Raw genomic sequence first — 21083 nt, forward strand, 5'->3', positions numbered from 1 at the left:
AATTTCAACTAATTACAGATATTTTGAAAAATCTATAAAGAAAGGGTAAAATAAAGCCTTGAAATTGCCCAGTGAATTGTGAAACTACACACATATTAAATCAAAGAGTGGAATGTTTGACCCTGTTGGCTTGGCAGCTTCACCAAGAAAATGTTCTATAAATGTAGTTAGTTTATTTGTGAGTCTTCCCATCCACTTTCAGCACTCTCATAGCTGGTTGCATAACTCTTCACATATGAGCAGCTAACATTTGGATGTTACTACCATGATTTTCTAAAGAGACAAATGTGCCACACTGACTCAGATCAGTTTTCAGCAGCAGGCAACATGTCGTATCAGTATTAGACACAGAGGTCCCTAACTATTACCTTCCTTCCTTAGCAGGTGCAGTTGATGAACTGATACTTGAACACAGTGATAAACACCTCTACTTTTTGAAACCAACACTAACAGTAAATAATGACATCTCCTTAACTAATGTTAAATAATGTTGAAGTTTTTAGTAAGCACCGACATACTGTCTCATAAGATTAAAAAAAAAAAAAAACTGTTTATTATACTTAGCAAATTATTTCACTGGAGATCGCAATGTCTCAGAGTGCTTAGCATTAGTAAGATGCATAAAAAATGTTTACAAAAAGCATATTGCATTTCTCTTCTTTTACTCAGACTACTTTGAATGTGTGTGTGTGTGTGTGTGTGTGTGTGTGTGTGTGTGTGTGAGAGAGAGAGAGAGAGAGAGAGAGAGAGAGAGAGAGAGAGAGAGAGAGATATGTTAAACATTGTAGAGATGACTATTAAAAACAATACAAAAAACAATCTTTTAATAACAAACAGTATTTGTTTTTATAAATTTTGCAAGAGTATTTACAAGTGGTTTCAATATTGTTTTATTAGACTTGGGAGTTGACATCAAAAACTGCAACTATTAGACAATAATAAATTGATAACTGAATAGCAGAACCAACTGATTACGGCAATCAGTTATTGAGAACCTGCTTTCATTATAAATCACAGCTACTGCTACATCATCAATCAATATTTTAAGCATAACAGTGTGTGTCCAGGCAGAAAATGAAAGTCACAGGTTCTTTATAATTATCCAACAAAAACAACAAACCTGTGTCATTGTTGTGAAATAGCAAAGTACTGCATACAAAATAATAAATTCTAATGGCCTCTCACAGCACTTGCTAAGCTGCTCTCATGCTATACATAAGTTGTTATAACACAGTTCCATAATTCCACTGAAAGAGTTGCTGAACAGAACTTTGCTCCCTCACCACATGGTGCATGATAATAGCTAAAATTTTACGCTGACAGCGTTTCTCTAGAGATACCATAATCAGTCTTTATCACAAACTTTTATTAATAATTTGCAATCAAGACATTTCAAATTACCAAATCAAATCACTGCTTGTTCCAATAATGTTTTCAAAAATTACCCCTCTAATGGCCTACAGCAATTAGAGGAGTGATAGCAAAGATACAGCAACTTTCCAAAGGCAATCCATATTAACTGTTCTACAGTCTGCTAGCTGTGGAAGAAATTCAAGCTGAAGCAAAATCTCTCAGTGACTGATGTAAATGGATGAATGTGGATGCATTCCACACAGATAAGCAAGTGCTGCAGTACATCACCACGAATGCACTTTCATCTCTTTTCATCTCTTACACACCTCAACTGTTTCAGTTTCTCTCCACTGGCAACCAAGAATGCTGTGGCATATTCTGTATAGGAAATCTCCCGCCCCCGCCCCCCCCCCCCCCACCACCACCACCTTAAACAATTTATGGGCATGAAATACTATTTGTTTTGTTTACTGTGAAACAAACATCATGTTTCCTTCAAGATAGGTAGGGGTAGCATCTTGGATTGGACTGTGATAGTATATAGTACCCACAGTAATGAGAAACAGCTCCGCAAGATCACTAATTTGACACACAGCACATATTTTGGTTTAACATCCTTTTTTTTTAGAGCAAAACAACAGTGGCAATAAATGATGTTAGGCTTGAAACCTTAAATCTTATGTCTTTTTTGGAGGGTTGGGGGAAGGGGAGGGGGGGGGGGGGGTGAGTGAGGCAGGGTGGCAATGCCCAGCAGGTGAAAACTGAAAGAGTTGTAATGGAATCTATAATATGGAGGAAGCTGGCTACAGTAGCACCAACATGGTAAAGTGAACAACGTGCTTCAGAAGATGAATCCTGTACGATACACAATGTGCAGATTTCGATTTTTTTTAATGGAAAAGAGTGTATTCATTTGTCTCTACACTCTGGCATGTCATGTCACATACTTCCGTTTCTGTATGGCTCTTTCCAGATAAAAATTATGAGACACAACACTACACTAATGTGAGTCTTAACACACAAAATACAATAATTACATCAGTGAGGAGGCAATATTTATAAAAATCAGAAGAAAACATTTTTCAATACATTGATTTTTAAATGTTCTCTAATTATTGTTAAGGCTATTACTTCTGCCACACTATGCAACTACAATTTACCTCCGCAATGTCATCAGCAGCTGGATCTCCATGATCTATGAACCAATGGAAAAATGTTTTCTGATCAAGATCTCTTTTCCTTCCTTTGGCTGCAGTCTTCTCTTTTGCTTTCTTTGTTAAGTCATGGCCATCTTTCCACCTAATCTGAGTACTCTGTGATGCTGGATCCCCTGAAAATGGCAATATATTGTCAACATCTTAAAAATTACATGCTAGTAGCTGTTCTTTCTGGTTAGGCCAAAGCAGTTCTGCCTTGCAGTGACTACAAGGTATCTACCAATGAAAGGCAGTTTATAGTTTTCATTTCTGCTCTGTAAATGTAGTGCAGACAGCAAACTATCACAGTTCACTGCTATACAAAGTAAATGATTGGTTGCACTATGATAATTACTGGCCAAATTTAAGAAATATATCAGTATTTGTATTGTATTTATTGGTCCTGTTGTCTACAAAGCAGTTTATGCGTAAGACATTGTACAACTCAAATTATAAGTATACAGCTAGAAGTCATTTCTAGGCACACTTATTTAATGTTACAATAATACACTTTGTACATAAGTATCTGTGTAACACACTTCATAAATTTAAATATTCTTCAATGGAGTAAAACCAGTGATGCTGTAAATATGACTTAGAGATTTTCCAAAGGTACTGACCTAAGTAATAGCTTTTATGTCTTCAGGAAGTTTGTTATAAATCTTAACTCCCGTATGAAAAGTACCTTTTTGGCATAAAGCTGGGATGATTTGGGTTAAATGTAAGTTTCTGTTTTGTCTGGTAAAGTGATCATGTATATTGCAGTTTGTTTTTTCAGTCTAGTGCTTTTAGATGTTTTAGTTTCCCTAGATTTTACCCCATATATAAGATGAGAATGAAGGTAGGCATGATATACATTCATTACTGTTTTCTCACTACAGCATGACATCAGTGAGCAAAGAAGGTAAAATGTTTTGCTCAGTTCTCCATTGGGATATTCAAACATGCTTATCCCCTTTTACATTGCTCTGTAGCCAAAGTCCTAAGAATTTGGTTTCAGTACCGTTTCCAACTAGTTCGTCATCGATAGAGACCAATGGGATAAACATGTCCTTGTTAGGAGCATTGTGGAATTTTAGTGCAATGTTTTTTTATGTTTAATACAAGCTGATTATTCTGTGCCCAGCTGCTAAGTTGTTTTGTGACCATTTTTACTGACTGCTGTAACTGTTCATTGCTGTCTCCTTTTAGTGGAATTGTGGTGTCATCTGCAAATATGATTGTTTTACGTGCATCAACATTTAAGTTTAGATCATTTATGTATAGAAGGAACAGAGGGGGTACCATTACTAATCCTTGGGTACACAACATTTAATTTGTTTATAGTCAGATGAAAGTTATATTTGTTGCACTGTTCCACTGATTCAAAACATGTTCTTGACATTCTCAATTGTTTAAAATCACTTGCATGCATGCTGCATATCTAAGGGTAGTCACTTTATGCAGATTATGAGGTAGTGCACAGACAGAATAATTCATAAAATAATGTGTCAGTTCTACTGACTGACATATACTTTCCAGAAATCCTGGAATAAGTAGTGATAGAAGGCTCACACAGCCTCCATAATCCACCCAGCATCTGCTCACACTGAACTGTTGGCCACAAATGATGCACAGTCTGTGTAGTTCACAAACTGACAGTGAATCTACAAACATCTGCATACAAAGAGAGAGATTATTGGACACAGATGTTAGTAGGGAACATAATTTGCTGCATGGCTCCTATGATCGTTATATGAGGACTACTTGCACTGATTACATCTCTCTCTCTCTCTCTCTCTCTCTCTCTCTCTCTCTCACACACACACACACACACACACACACACACACACACACACAGACAGAGAGAGAGAGAGAGAGAGAGAGAGAGAGAGAGAGAGGCAGGCGTGAGTCTCAAAGTAATCCCACTAACAGACAAAGATTACATACAGAACTGAGATGTATCTCTTCTGTAAAAGCGGCACTTCACAAGTATCATTGCAAGACGCATTCAAACAACTATCGAACAAGAACACTTCACTTAAAGAGTAAAAATTTTAAGAAGATATTTTCCACATATAAAACAATACGAGTTTTTAAATTTTGTAACAAATGTAGCAAATTAAGCAGTTTAATGTATCTGTGAATCACCACAACAACAAAACTGAAGAAATTAAGAGAACAAGCAACTGCTTTAGCTGCAAGTCCTCTTCTATGACTTACCAGTTGTTCCCAAGTGAAATTCTTTGGTGAGTACAGCATTTTCAAAGTAGGGATTCTCTTCAAAATGAAAATTTATCCTGAAAATTAAAGGAACTATTATTGTCAGAAAATACCTCAAATTAAAACACAAAAGCTGATTGCAGTTTAATTTAAGAATACACCTGGTGTAAGCCAAGATGCTTTTTGAATTGCATAGAGACTGGTAAAGCATCAGACAATCAATGAAAAGAAATGAATACAAGTGGTATAATTTCAGTCACAACTTTAAAAGTTTACTATTGCCCAGTACACAGCATAGATCAACAGTTTGGTTAATTTACTACACAAGAGAAGTTTCAATTCATTGCTACAAAACATGTTATCTGACTTATTGCCTACTTGAAATCTATAGTCAACACAACACCTTGCATTCCCACCACACCCTCATTGTCGTCACTACCAACAATCCTGTGCAAACTCATTTAACACAACTAGTCCTATTCTACAGCCTTCCAATAATATACTACTAACATTCATAGATAAAACCCACTAAAATGGCAAAGGACACAATTAAAATTGCAAGAATTAACATCCTGAATATGTGTACCTTTAAAATTTATTTGCTACTCTAATTCAAAAGCCAACAGGTATGTGGAATTGTTTTAGGGCTCTATTTTACAGCATTACTACAATTGGGAACTTCTGACAAAATGAAGTATGAGCTGTTACACAGTCCAGTACCTGTAACCTGATTTGATGTCTTCAAATTCTTCAACTTCCAACTTTGTAAGGTAGTGAAGACAGTCCTCCTCCTCTTCTTCCAATATTGCTGCAATTTGAGGGTGGTTGACAAACTGGTATAAGTTCAGGAAACTGTACCTTTTCAGCTACATGACCACACACACCCACACATGCATGCGTAACAACCCCCCCCCCCCACCGCCCCTTACACACACACACACACACACACACACACACACACACACACACACACACACACACAAACACACAAACACACAAACACACACACACAAACAAACACAAACAAACCTAGGACACACTTTTACCATCTACTGCACTTATATGTGCAGCATGAATGAATTTAGTATTTATTTAAAACTTTCTGAAGACATGGATTCTGTATCAGTAGTGTATTTGCTAACAACTTAAAGCCAATTTAAAAAGGAAGAAGGAAGGTTAGAGTTTTTGAAATACCATTGACAGCATTGTCATTAGACAAACAGCACAAGCTCAGATTACAAAAGGATGGGGAAGGGAACTAGTCATGTCCTTTCACAAAGGGACCATCCTGACATTTGCCTGGAGTGATTTAGGGAGTTCACGGAAAACCTGAATCTGGATGGCTGGAAGGTGATTCAAATTGCTGTCATCCTGAATGTGAATCAATTGTGCTAACCACTGTGCTACCTCAGCTGGTACCAATGGAAATAATCACATCTGACGAATAAGTGACAGGAATTTAATGAGTGGCTGAAGTAGGTCAAATGACATGTCAGTATGCCCCAGTGTTGGTTATGTTAAGCTACTGGGCATTATGCTCTATGACATACATTATTTTTGTCTGTCTTATTTCACTTAACACCTAATAATGGACAAATGAAGCAATTCATGAGTGAGAGGGACTTCTCAGTTGCACATTTTCACTGTTACTTGGGCGTATTTAGAGAGACTTCATTTTATATAAATCTGGCAACTACATGTTATAATAAACACAACCAAAAGGAAGGAGATTTTTAACAGCTGTTTCATTTAACATCACAGTGCTTTATTTGGCATGGTTCTATGGGAGTGGCAAGCATTTGTTTGATTCCTCTGACCTCAAAAATGGCTTAGCCAGCCACTTAAAGGATGACTCATGGAACACTGTAGTCTGAATCATGGAATAATTTAGCTCTTTCTTCCAAATGAAGAGCATTACCAGAGGTGAAACCACATTCATGATAGAATTTTTTCTATTACTAAACAGGAAACACAGTCCTATCTGTAATCTTACACTTACTTACAAAGTAGCCAAGAAATAGCTACAATAAAAAAAACATATGTACATACTTGGGTCCTGAAAAACTATATATCAACTGGGCCAGAAAGCAATAGTTTCACATATTCATAATATGATAATCATTCACATATGTAATAAGAGAACACTATGAGTGCTTCTGTGAGAGTACAACATGTTTCCAAATAATAATATGCTATTGATGTTTGCTAATCAGTGGTACTAACTAAACACACAACTACTCTGAAAACATTTCATAAAATACCTTGTTTGCATATGACAATAACAGGGCACAGTACAGTTGGAGATACGACGTGTCAAGATGTGTGCAGTACAAATGACGTACTGAGCATAGAAATGTCAGTCCATATAAATTATATATAATTTGCTGAAATAGTTGTCTGTTGTTTTGTGGATGAGCTTCAATAGCCCAGATGGTCTTTCTGGAGGACTGCCCAATGGGAGACCTGATGTTTCCACTGTGTGTCAACATTGGTACCACTAATTCAATTGTCATGGTTCTTGGTAGCAGTGGCACAGAGTATCATGTGTGGTCTTCTGCACGAGACTAGTAGCCTCCAACCTTTTTGTCAGCAATGGTCATATGAGAATGTGGCAGCTACCAGAGTACATTAGGCACAGAAATCCCAAGTTGATCAAACTATAGAAAATGTGCACCTAAAAATTCAGTTCCCTTTTGGAAAAATATCAAATTTTACACATCTTTTTGGGAAACTGCACCTATGGCTCAAATGCTGTTGGAAGAAAAACTAGAAGTAGTCAAAGGATAAAATTGGTGAACTAGTTGTTAAAACTTTATGAAGGACCGGAGGGGGAAATCTAAGATGGCGGAACAGCTTAATTGTGAATCTATGTTTCATATGATTTGTTTCTTTTTAATGAAACCCTGAGGCTAGGGAGGTGGATGGGTGAAGAGAAGTGATCAGTTTTTATTGTTTGAAAACATATTCACTCTTAATCATACACACATAAGCATTCTAACATTTACGAGTGAGTGGCCCATTGTAAACTTAAGCCAACTAGTTTTTTCTGTTGGCGAGTCAAGATTAGTAGTACAGAAATGGTTAATGGAGGTAGGTGCACATTTATAAGAAAATACTGTAAATTAAAAACCAGACATTAACAAATTTTTATTCAGAGCAGCCTGTTGACACACATGCAAGAACTGAATTTTCTTATGAAATGCCTTTTAATAGTATCCGTATACCAAACACCTGCTGTTAATTTTAACCCATACATAAACATCTTTAAGCATTACTCATTTACTTAACAATAAAGATCAAGAAAACAGTAGCTGCAAGTGGTTTCAATAAAGCTTTCCTTAAAAACTCTCAAAATAAACATTTACTGCAGGCAGTAACTTTATCATTCAATGTAATTCTTATAGTAAAAATTTCAAACGAGATAAATGTCATCAGAAGTCCACTGATAATTACCCACAAGAACTACCAGCTGAATACCCAAAAACACTTCGAAAAATTATGTGACTGATTGATGTCAATGAGAGGAATAGGGTCGGGGTGCTGGTTGCCAGCTGCCAACAATAAACCTCCTCTGTAAATGGCTCTGCTCCCTTCACAATAAGCATCCTGGCTCACTTGGCAAGGATATGCATGTACATACAAAATAGGCAATATAGGGAGCTAAAAACTGACCCCTACCACTCAACCGTTATAGCATTGGTGTTTGGAACAACATATGTCTGTGACCAAATGTTCTCAAAAATAAGATATGTTATGTCAGCACATCGAACGAGACTGGCTGATGAACACTGGAATGCAATTTTCTTAGTTAGTTAGTTAGTTAGTTATATTACTTGTTCCATGGATCATGAACACGATTCTTTCGTAATGATGCGGAACGTGCCAAAGTACAAAAGATTCATTTATCCCAAATAATCATTGTTAGTCTTATATACGGTACAATTGTTAATGCTAATATGTGCACCTATTCTTGCCAGTCCTCAACTATTTGAACACCTAGACCTATCTCATTCCATTCAATTACTTCTATTCCATTCATAAGTTTCCAACTTAACCCTAACCTAACACTACGCTGTCTACCACCACAACCAAAATGAGAAAGAGGAGTACTACCACACTCTTGCCTACAGGTTAACTAAACGTATTCATTATAATCAAGGGCTCAAAAATTGGAAGCTGGAAAGATGAATAAGTGTTAATGACATAAATGACATTTGTATCTTATTAGCAAACAGTATTACTACCATGTTTGATAAATGTCCCTGTTCCCTTGACCCAAATTTAACTCAGATTAAACATACCTACAAGTAGAATTTATACACATATTTTTAAAGCACAAGCAAACTGCTATCAAAAAAGTCTAAGAACAAACTGACAATTGTATCCTAGGTCTCTGGATTTGTAGTCTGACATCCACGTCCTCAAAGAGCAAGTGTTAGCAGACAGCAACTCCTCTTTATCATCATGCCACAGTGAAGACTAAATACAAGAAAGATGACAAAAATATCCTTATACTACCATTCTGTTATACTTCTATGTATTTTTCAATTTGTGGTTTGGATCACTGAAGGATTTCATTACTGAAAAAGTTTTTTTTAGATACAATAATTTAAATAAATCTTTAAATAATTACATGCTACTAGAAATGTCCATGGTTTGTTAAAGACATCTGCCTGTGGAAATTAACCTTGCTTTTGAGTAAATTAAGAGTACAGTATTACAACAACACAGGAAATGCTCAAAACTGGTTCAAACCTTATCTGACAAGAAATGTGTGTCAACATGAAAGACCCCACGAAATATTACCAGTTGCAAAGTTTGTTTTATTTACATGTGATAAATAGCAAGTTAAATGCAATTTTAGTAGAGGGCAGGAAGTTTAATTTAATCAAAGTATAAATCCACAGGAGGCAGACTTTAATGGAAATGCATTTTTCTGCAAGAGGAATATTTAATACCAGTCGTTTTATCTTCTACGAGAAGCACATTCCATATTGCAACACCAGAAAGCTCACCACACAGTACCTCCCCAAAGCCATTAGCAGTGTGGGTCATAGTTAAATCAGTCACAATAAATTAATGCCAACAACTGTGGAGAAGAAATGAAAAAAAGGTGAAATTTGCAATTCTACATTTACATGCTCCTTCACCAACTACAACACATTAATGTTACAATGTGGCTGCAAAGACAAGTCTCACAGGTATCAGTACTAGAGCCATTGAAAACGCAGCTGACATAATTAAAAGGCAGCTAGAGTGTGCTATTATCGACAGACTGATTCATTGCATGGCCCAAGGACCAAGTTAGAGTGGAAGGTGACAACCTGAGTGAGAAGTGGAAAAATCAAAGAGTGCAAAAATGACAAAAGTTGTGGTAATACACTGCAAATGTCCATGTTTACTCCATATGTATTTATTTATTTATTTACTTACACATCAAGTTCTGTAGGACCAAATATAGGAGTAAATCTCTAAAATCATGGAATGTGTCAGCACATGAAATTACAACATAAAAGTAATTCAGATAAAAATAAATGTTGATGAACACGCAAAAAGTCAGTCCATAAGTTTTAGTAAACACAACCAACAATACAATAAGAATCAGCTTAATTTTCCACGGAATTCCTTGACAGAATAGAACAAGTGACCCATGAGAAAACTCTTCAGTTTCGATTTGAAAGCGCGTGGATTACTGCTACGATTTTTTAACTCAAGTGGTAGCTTATTGAAAATTGATGCAGCAGTATACTGCACACCTTTTCGCACAAGAGTTAAGGAAGTCCGATACAAATGCAGGTTTGATTTCAGACGAGCATTAATCAAGCGAAAGCTGCTTATTCTTGGGAATAAGCTAATATTGTAGATAAGAAATGACAGTAATCTCTCTCTCTCTCTCTCTCTCTCTCTCTCTCTCTCTCTCTCTCTCTCTCTCTCTCTAATGTCAAAATACCCATATTTGTGAACAGGGGTCAACAAGAGGTTCATGAGCTTACCCCACTTACTCCCCATTCCCGGGCCAAAAATATCCGTTCAGAATGGGAATAGTTACCCCAAAAAATAATACCATACAACATACGTGAATGAAAATAAGCAAAGAAGACTAATTTCATGTTGAACGATCACTCACTTCTGATACCGTTCGAATAGTGAAAATGGCAGCATTAAGTCTTTGAACAAGACTCTCAACGTGGGCTTTCCACGACAGCTTACTGTCTATCTGAACACGTAGGAATTTGAAATGCCTCTCCTGTGAAATTGTGTTGAATTGTGTGGTAGAAACTGTAAAAACTGAGTCTTACTGTGCTTTAGTGTTAATTTATTTTCTACTAGCCATAAACTTATGTCATGCACTGCACTATTCGAAACTGAGCCAATGTTGCACACAACATCCTTCACTACCAAGCTAGTGTCATCAGCAAACACAAATATTTTAGAGTTATCCAACATACTAGAGGCCATATCACTTACATAAATAAGGAACAGGAGTGGCCCCAACACTGATCCCTGGGGCACCCACCACTTGACAGTACCCCACATCACAGCCGTTAACATTGTTAATAATGACCTTTTGCTGCCTGTTGCTAAAGGAAGAGGTGAACCAATTGTAAGCCACACTTCTGGAGCAATATTTTGTGATCAACACAATCAAATGCAGTTTCAGTTGTTAAACGACTTCTAAAGCCGAACTGTACATTTTATAGCAAATCGTGTGATATGAAATGATCAATTAACAATTTGTCCATTTTATTTGGACTGTTGAGCTCCGTGGCCGTGGATAATGTTATTTCACTGAAAAAATACGGCAACCAGCCACTTTTTAGAAAGTGGCTGGTTGCCGTATTTTTTCAGTGAAATGATCAATTACCCTAACATACACAGCCTTTTCAATAACGTCTGCAAACACTGATGTCATACAAACAGGTCTAAAGTTATCTACATTATCCCTTTCTTCCGTTTTATAAAGCGGCTTTACTACTGAGTACTTTAATCGCTCAGGAAAATGACCATTCCTAAAGGAGAAATTACAAATATGGCTAAATACTGGGCTAACATGTACAGCACAGTACTCTAATATTCTGCTAGACACTCCATCATAACCATGAGAGACCTTAGTCTTCCGTGATTTAATTATTGACTCAATCTCCCTCTCGTCTGTATCACAGAGTAGTATTTCAGACATCAATCTCGGAAAGGCATCTGCCAAGAAAGTTATGATTTCCTGCAGAAACTAACTTTTTATTTAATTCATCAGCAACGCCCAGAAAGTGATTGTTAAATACTGTACATATATCTCATTTATCAGTAACAGAATATTTTTACTACAAACTGACTTTACATTTTTGTCCTTGTGCTGCTGACCAGACACTTCCTTCACAACTGCCCATATGGTTTTAATTCTATCCTGTGAATTAGCTATTCTATTTGCACACCACATACTCTCTGCCTTCCTAATAACATTTTTAAGCACCTTACAATACTATTTGTAATAGGCAACTGTAGCTGGATTGCGACTACTAACATTTTGATATAATTCCCACTTTGTTTTACAAGATATTATTATCCCACTAGTCAGCCACTCAGGCTGCCTACTACTGTTAGCACCCCATTTAGAATGTTCTAATGGAAAGCAACTCTCAAAGAGTATGAGAAATGTGTTAAGGAAAGCATTATATTTATCATCTATGTTATCAGCGCACTATACATCCTGCCACTCTTGTTCCTTGACAAGGTTTAAAAAACACTCTATTGCTGTTGGATTAACTTTCCTACATAGTTTGTAATTAACATGCTTATTACTGGAACATTTAAGTTATGTACACATAACATATTTGAACTATGAATAAAGCAAGGGGGCTAGGAGAGGCGAGAGGAAGAGGAAGGGGGGGGGGGGGGGGGTACTCACTATGTTAAACTCAATACAGGTTCAGGACTCAAAAGAACCATAATGGAATTTGAGATTATAGCAGAACTCCACACATTTATTCCCAAACCGACCACAATCTAAAGGTTAAAATGAGATACAATGAAATAAGTTTGGATTCTGAAAATATCAATCATGTGGACTAAAGCTGAATCTTTCGCATGCAGTATTTAAATGCATTGGATAAGGCTAATTGGGAGACATGTGTGTCTCAAGTTCTGAAATACTTTTGCATCGTTTCCACACCAATGCCAGTTAGTGAACAGATGAAGCTACCTTTTAACCTACAGAAAGTGAAGTTGTATTCTTTACGAAAGTTAAGAAAATAGTAGCCTTTGATTCCACATGCGATGAGTCACTACAGGAGTGTCCTACCAAATAGTAGCCTTTGATTCCACATGCGATGAGTCACTACAGGAGTGTCCAACCATACAAAGATTCGAGAGTAATAATTCAGAGATTTGACATGGTGAACAATTTATTAAATAAGCTATGTTGCTGGAGAAGCAAATATCAGGCTTCAATACAGGCCTATTGGTAGAGAATTGAAACACTGGTTTATTTACAAAAGGGGCTCCTCTCTAAACACTTTTACAGTGCATACTGGAATAACATAAGAGTGTGTGAGATATATACCATCAGATTAATTGACATGGATATACAAAAAGCACTGGCATGAAATATACGTACCTAAAGAATGGGAATTTGCACAAATATTCACGAAAGGAAAGAGGAGTAATCAACTGAATTACAGACCCATCTCATTGATTTTGATTTGCAGTAGTATTTTGGAACATATAACAGATTCGAACATTATCAATTACCTCTATGCAAACCATCTATTGACACATAGTCAGAACGAATGCAGAAAATACTGATCATTATACACATGAAGTAAAAACTGAGCGAGGGGGCGCATTGGTTATCACACTTGGCTCGCATTCGGATGGATGACAGTCCAAACCGATGCCTGCATCCTGATTTAGGTCTTCTGTGATTTCCCTAACTTGCTTCAGGCAAATGCCGGGATGGTTCCTTTGAAAGGGCATGGCCGACTTACTTCCCCATCCTTGGGACCAATGACCTCACTGTCTGGCCCCCTCCCCACCCAACCAACCAATGCTAATGGGTGCTATCAACAGGGAATCTCAAATTGATTTCATATATCTAGATTTCCAGAAGCCTTTCAATACAGTTTCTGAAAAATTGTGTGCATGTGGCGTATAGTTGCACGCGTGCTACTGGAATGTACAGTTGCACGCGTGCTACTGGAATCGCTATTTCCTGTACCAATGGTCAACAAATTCATCGAGTAAAACAGAAATGATATCTAGCATTTCCAAGGAATACAGGGTTTCATATGAGGAAAGGTCAGTATTTATGGATATGACTGTTATGATCATTCAAAGCAAGAAAAAGTCTGGTCAACATGGCTTCTAAAATGTGGATACCTTAAGGGCCGTGAGCACTTGTTCAGTAGAAGAGATGTCTCTTATAATAGTGAAGATGAACATGTACTCCTAGCTAGTCAGGTATGCTTTTTAGAGATCATTTTTGTTAGACATTTTTGCTTCAAATGATTGTTTCCATTATATTGACCATTTCTCCTTCAAAAGCCTGTTTAAATGATTTAGGAGACAATCTAAGAAGAATCTTTTTTGCAGATGATGCTTTCATTTACTGTCTAATAAAGTAATGAGAAGATGGTGTGAAAAGCTGCAACTGGGGGAGGGGGGACTGGGGGGGAATTATAAACAGCCGACCAGTTGCAATGGATAAAGAATTCTTTATCTAGGTTTCAACAAATTTAAATTTGTCTTCTTCAGAAGGTGGCATATATTTTACTACGTGGAACTGCTGCTGTTGTACAGCTACGTTTAAAATACTGGGGGGAGGGAATAAATAAATATAGTCCAAGGTCGTCAACATTACTACTAAAAGGAATTCATTAAATTTTTATTACACAATAACTCAACTACATATAAAGCCCGTCAATTCAGCTAAATACAAAAGGATTATAGTTACACGCAATTTAAATTGGAACGATGACATATGTATTGTTGGGAATGCAAAACAAAGACTGTTTTACACACAGAACACTTAGAAGATGCAACAAACTAACTAAAAAAACTGTTCAGAGAACAGCAGGTTTTGTATGATCATGAGGACGACATCAAAAAAGTTCAAAGGAGAACAGCATATTTTGTAAGATCGTGAAAGAGGAGAGTATGTGCCCTGATATGACATGTAAGCAGGGTTGTCAATCATTAAAACAAATGCGTTTTTCATTGCAATGACATCTTTTCGCGAAATTTCAAGCCCCAAATTCCTCCTCAAATGAGAAAATATTTTGCTGATGGCCACTACATAGGGAGAAATGATGATCGTAAGAAAAAAAGAGAGATCAAAGGTCCCACAGAAAGGCTTGCTTTACCTTGCATGTCAATCAGGATAGGAATGACAGTGTGAACTGCACAGTAGTATTGTAGATGTAGAGTGGTTCCCACACTCAGTGACTACCACAAGTGATCTGACTGATAGTGCTGAATCTATAAATATTCAGTCACCAATATCGTTATCATTATAAAAAATAGCTGCTTAGAGGCTTGCAAAAACACTATCGTATTTGGATATGGAACAGAAAGGAGCTTTAAAATACAGAACAGTACATTAGGCCCATTAAAAAAATCTATAGTTATTCAAACACTAGACATATGTATGAGTGAAACACCCATGTACACTTTTCTTGTTTTATTCAAAGAGTTTATCATACCTGTCAATTTCTTCAGATGTTACGATCGTCAGCCCTATCGCCATATGGACCGAGCGAGGTGACGCAGTGGTTAGCACACTGGACTCTCATTGGGGAGGACGACGGTTCAATCCCGTCTCCAGCCATCCTGATTTAGGTTTTCCGTGATTTCCCTAAATCGTTTCAGGCAAATGCCGGGATGGTACCTTTGAAAGGGCACGGCCGATTTCCTTCCCAATCCTTCCCTAACCCGAGCTTGCGCTCCGTCTCAAATGACCTCGTCGACTGGACGTTAAACACTAAACACCACCACTCTATCGCCATATTGAGTATGTGTGAGATGACATCTGGTATATCATCATAAAACACTGCTGAACAGCCTTTAACAAAAGGAAGGAAAATTATAGTTCATCATCCTGGCAACGACATCATTAGAGCCCAGTTTGAAATGATGAAAGATTGGGAATAAAATTGGCATTTACATTTTTAAAGGTAACAGGATGGTTATTTCCTTAACAGGTTTAGGGAAACCATGGGAGACCTATATCTCTAGGACTCTCCTCCAAATCCAAGTGTATAGTATTACAACAGTGTGTTCTCACACACTATTTTAATAATAGGTGGAAGTACGCTGAAACACTATTTTTCCAACGTATCACCCAATGGCCATCTCTCTGAACAATAGCAAATTTGTACTGTGGAGAAAGAAAACTACGCCTATTCAAGATGATAAACTGTCTATAGATGTGATCATACTCTGTGTATAATATGTGAACAATATTTCAGTCCTCTCGGACATCATCAGGATGTTTAATATACATTTTTGAGTTATGTACCGCAAGTTTTGTGATATATGGACACCAACTCAAGACACATCCTCCGACGAAGTGTTTAGCATTACATTGTGTCAAGAATTATTAAAAAAAAAAAAAAAAAGCTTTCCTTAGTTCACAATGAAGCGGATTTACGGTGGATATTTCTTCAGAGCAACGAGAACACTCAAGCTCCACATATCAATGCTTGCCTTATACGAACATTTACTTAGCACCTTCAAAAAGAAAGCTGTACTGGCAAGTCTACATTATTTCCAATTTCAAAAGCCTGTCAATTACAACCGGTGGTACTGTAGGTTCACTTTGTCTTATCACACTGAATAACTACACATAGAACAGTGAAGACATTACGTGACTCAGTGATGGTAGCAGGAACATGGGCTATTGTGCTAGTACGCATACATTAGGCTCTGTGCTCACAGGAAATGTTGGTGAAAAGTGTTTTTTAAAACTAAAATTTCCTCAAAAAGCCATGCAAATGATTGTGGCGGGAGAATGACATAGGGTTTCATTTGTTCATCCGGCTTTTACACAACTTGTACATCCTACTTTAAAAGAGTATTTACACTCTTCTATGAGTTATGGAGCTAAACTAGACACGCCGTTTAAATAAAATTATCGAATCCGTAGCTGGAAAATCGAAATAAATCCTTCACTTCCCTTAAAAACTAAAATATTACACACGCTAAAAACACAAACAAACATGGCGCACAAGGCCAAACACGTTATGATACACTATAACCAACATCCATGTTACGTGTCCTTAATAACACTATACTAAAAGGATACAGCGGTTACCCAAAAGTTGGGTATCCTTTTGATGATTTCATTCCTTTTCTCGAAATATGGTTTCCGCAGTTTGTTGTACTTCTGTTCAACTTTCAGGATTTCCTCGCTAGCTTTCTCATTCAAAGCATCGATTTCATTCTGACATGCGTCTATCTCCTCCAATGCTTTTTGTGTCTCGTTGTCATAGTCCCTGTCTTCTTCCGTTTCTGCAGATCCTTCCGATTTCCTCTGTTTCTTCGGAGTCACACCAGTTGAAGACATCTTTAAATTGACAAACGAATCAACCACACAGCTTTGCAGCGACTCGGAGTACTGTTCAAACACCACACTGATCACGAATAAGCAGTATCCTACGCGCTTACAGAGCTACGTCAGGAATGGTTGTTTCTGAGGGAATATGGCGACTTAGGACCAATAGCAAATACAGGCGCTGGAAAACCATCCAATAGTGTAATTCGTTATAAAATATTGAAATCCGACATAGAGTGGGGAGTGTTTTTTCATCTTGTTTAACATGGCATCCGAGAGATGTGGACGTACCGTGTCAAGTGAGCAATATAATGTAAATACAAACAAAACTGATGTTTATGACAGTGCAGTTAGTGAATCGGCCATCACAGAAAGTGACTTGCAAAAAGAAAAATCAGTTAAAAACGTCGAAAGATGCGGACAAAATAGCTGCCGGAATTTAAGTGGGTTACTAGCCACGGCGTCATCAGTGAATGTTTCTGAAGAATTGTGTAGCAGTGCGAAGGAACTAAACGACGTCAAGTTATCGTCGCAGCAAGAAACAAGTTCTCTTCATGGGAAGAGGAAACGGGTGCATCACGATTACAAGAAACTGTCGAAATCTGGTTATGTTGATGATGCAACGGGTAGGCATTATTCTTCGAGTACATCGAGTGCAAGTGAAAGTGATACATCCCCAAAAACGAAAAGGTTAAATACTGGTGAAACATATGGGCGGCCAGAAACTTCGAACAGTGACGGCAGCAGTGGAACTAGAATACTGGGTAAGTGCTGTTGATAAATTACTATGGCAATATCCACGTGAATCGTAAGGTGGTTATTTCATTTGTTTGGTGTCGCGTAGTAGCGCTTTCCTCAGATATATGCTTTTTTAACACGTGACACTATCACTAATAGTTCGTGATGCATCTTTTATATGTAATCGAACCTTTGTTTACAACACTTGCATGTATATACGGCCAACTAAATTTAGATTTCCGTGTAGGTGTATGAAATGTGCCTGCGATAATCAACACCTCGTTTAATGCATCAAGATTGTAATCGGTATAATGTATGTCAGTTTTTATAATACAGCTATAATATAAGGACATATACACCGCGAGTTAATAACGATAGCTCACTTACTTAAATTTAAATCTGCAAATTGTTGTTCGTGCCTAGTCCATGTAATGCACAAGTAAACAACTCGCCATGAAAAAGTGCAGTTTGTTAGTAGTGATACAGTAATTTGTCTTGTTTCTTTAAACTTTGTATGTCCCAAAATTTAACACGTTTACCTAGAATTAACCTCATGATCACTAAATTACTGCACTGTTAACGTTCGTGTTTTCCTAATAATAAAATAAATATTTAATAACTTCGCCATCAGTGAGTCGCTTTTTATTTTATTGTAAAGTTGTACGTTTTGCAGTAAAAAGTAAAGAAACCCATTGGTGATTGTGTAACACAAGAAAAATATTTACAAGAGAAAATGATTTAAAATGAGTTTTATTTCGCTGTTGTTAGTTTCTCAAAAATATGTTTAGTAGTCTCTTGGTTGGGTGACAAAATGAGAATGCGATTTAAACTCGCAATGTCCCAAAGGAAGAAACCTAGAAGACGTATATCTCCCATTAATCCTTTAGTCGGATACAGAAGTCTAAATGTTTGTCGGGTTTTCTATGTGAAATAAAATGGCATAATAGTGGCAGTGGCATAACTAGCTTTGATTCCTTTATGTATATTCTTGTGCTGTTGAATGATGTTGATAGATCTAGTAACAGAGACTGTGATAGTAAAAAATAAAAACTGTAGCATGGGTTAAGTCGTCATATATATTTTTGTCTATGGGAAGTACAGACGGTTGAAGAGTTGTAGGATAACACATAGGCAAAATATCACTTTACATAGCCTGCCCACATAAAACTGGAATAGTAGGTATAAGGATGTAATGATATTCGTCATTTGTTTTTGACAACTTAAATTTCTTCGTACAATTTAAAGCAAATATGGCAATGTCATGTTTTATAGCATTACTACTTGGAGCTATCACCAGGACACCAGTAAAATGTTGACTTGACTTGGTGATGAAAACAAAGGTTTCCATTGCTGTGTGAACAATGCGTAGTGTTAAGAGTTTTTCAGACAGGGCAACACCCTTCCTGGAACTTTTGTTGACACAACATGGAAATTTTTCGGAAAGCGTTTGCAGTTTCTTTATTATAGAATCCTTAACAGTAGAGGAAATGTATATACGTTTGGTAAATTTTTGTTTTTTGTCAAGCAAGAAAAAACAGTTTCTGTATATATGAGTTGGTTCTTCGAAAAGTGTCCTGCAACTAGGTTAGTACTGTTTATTGGCATGTACATGAAAGTATGTACGAGCAGAAGAGTCAAACAGAATTAAAAGTTATGACTGCAGAGGTTCAATTTGAGTGGCATTGTTCTACCCCCCCCCCCCCCCCCCCCCCCCCCCGTCCCTCATCACAGACACACCAGAAATCTTAATTGTGGTGGCAGACTGCCATTTAACAATTCCCAAGGTCTCGGTAGTATGGAACGTGGCAACTTGTTTATGAGTTGCCACCAGCTCATTGGGTGTTAAACGTGAAATGAAGGTTGAGGGTAACAGATTGCTCTGTCGTGTAGCCCAAGGCCTGTGTTCATTGCTGGCAACATTTGCTCCATATGTAGTAAACGTAATTATGAGTGCATGTAGTACACAACCAATGATATTGCACTTGTATGTGATTGAATGTGCACAATTGACATTACAGTAAACAAGTACAATGGTGACTAAGGAAAACTCATCACATTCTCAGTGCTTTCAGGTCAGTTGTGCACTTTCTATTAACCACAATTATGCACTGGACCGCCATAAGTCACTGCAAGTGTCCTCACTCCAGGTGCAATAATATTGTGGTCGACCAATAAATCCTGTTTTGTGACTGATGTAGCAATTTATAGTTGGGACAAGAATCTGTGACAGTCAGCTTTCGCTCCATATTTAACACTAATTTCTGTATAAACAACTAATAATATACATTTAGAAATAGTGTATTACAGAATAGAGAACTCTCTGGTGAGTATTACCGTGGATATTATGTACTTATACTGCTCATCAGTTGTGCAATTTTCAAGTATGCAGGGGGGGGGGGGGGGGGGGTTATTGTAATCCAGAGTTATAGAAAATGGTAAAAGATTGAACCTTGAACTTTCGCTTACATCTTCTTTAATCTACCACAGGTTATATTCATTATATTTGAAACAATAATGCCTCTCACAACCAAAACTGATTTCAAGGCTATTGGTAGCCACACCTATAAGATAGTGGTCTCCTGTTTGCGGACAGGACATTTTATTTTAGATAGCCTGCTTTAGGTTTTCCTTGATTGTAATTGATATCTTCCTGCAAATGCAAATATTTTTGTTTTCTAGAACAGGCCTTTGGCTAATGCCTGTTACTAGTAATTGTATGGCTTACCTGCTTCTGTTAACACGGGATTAAAACTGAGACAGGTATAAAAGAAGAAAAGAGAGTTGATGCTGAGACTGATGCACACTTTCAGTTCGATTTTCTAGTATTTAGGCATACTCATATCATAGGTGTTAATATCCACCACATCAGGTGGAAACATGAACAAGTGCTATATATATCAAATTTCCTCCTCTCAGTAGGCATACTCATATCATACCTCTAAATATCCACCGCGGTTAGTGGAAGCATGAACAGCAATATATCTGATTATTTGTTTTGAAAGTGAGAGCATACTCATGTAAGCGTCAACTTTAAAACAATAGTCACTGCA

At 37.1% G+C, this 21083-nt stretch overlaps 2 protein-coding genes across 5 annotated transcripts in view; one reads left to right on the top strand and one right to left on the bottom strand.

The window, feature by feature from the left end:
- The window catches only part of LOC126299247 (protein SET), a 61739-nt gene extending 44319 nt beyond the window's left edge, over positions 1 to 17420 (bottom strand). Inside the window, exons 1-4 of one of the 4 annotated variants that reach the window (XM_049991035.1) lie at positions 17047 to 17420; positions 5472 to 5584; positions 4752 to 4828; positions 2514 to 2683 (exon numbers count right to left, since the gene is read on the bottom strand). In XM_049991035.1, coding sequence (XP_049846992.1) covers positions 2514 to 2683; positions 4752 to 4828; positions 5472 to 5584; positions 17047 to 17307 — 621 coding nt within the window. In that variant the 5' untranslated portion in view covers positions 17308 to 17420. The remainder of the gene's footprint in view (positions 1 to 2513; positions 2684 to 4751; positions 4829 to 5471; positions 5585 to 17046) is intronic. The other 3 variants (XM_049991036.1, XM_049991038.1, XM_049991037.1) reach the window with 3 other exon arrangements.
- A 139-nt stretch (positions 17421 to 17559) lies between these two features.
- Positions 17560 to 21083, top strand: part of LOC126299246 (uncharacterized) — a 389842-nt gene continuing 386318 nt past the window's right edge. The window contains exon 1 of the mRNA XM_049991034.1: positions 17560 to 18059. Coding sequence (XP_049846991.1) covers positions 17561 to 18059 — 499 coding nt within the window. The 5' untranslated portion in view covers position 17560. The remainder of the gene's footprint in view (positions 18060 to 21083) is intronic.

Source organism: Schistocerca gregaria, chromosome X (assembly GCF_023897955.1).
Source record: "Schistocerca gregaria isolate iqSchGreg1 chromosome X, iqSchGreg1.2, whole genome shotgun sequence".
NCBI lineage: Eukaryota > Metazoa > Arthropoda > Insecta > Orthoptera > Acrididae > Schistocerca > Schistocerca gregaria.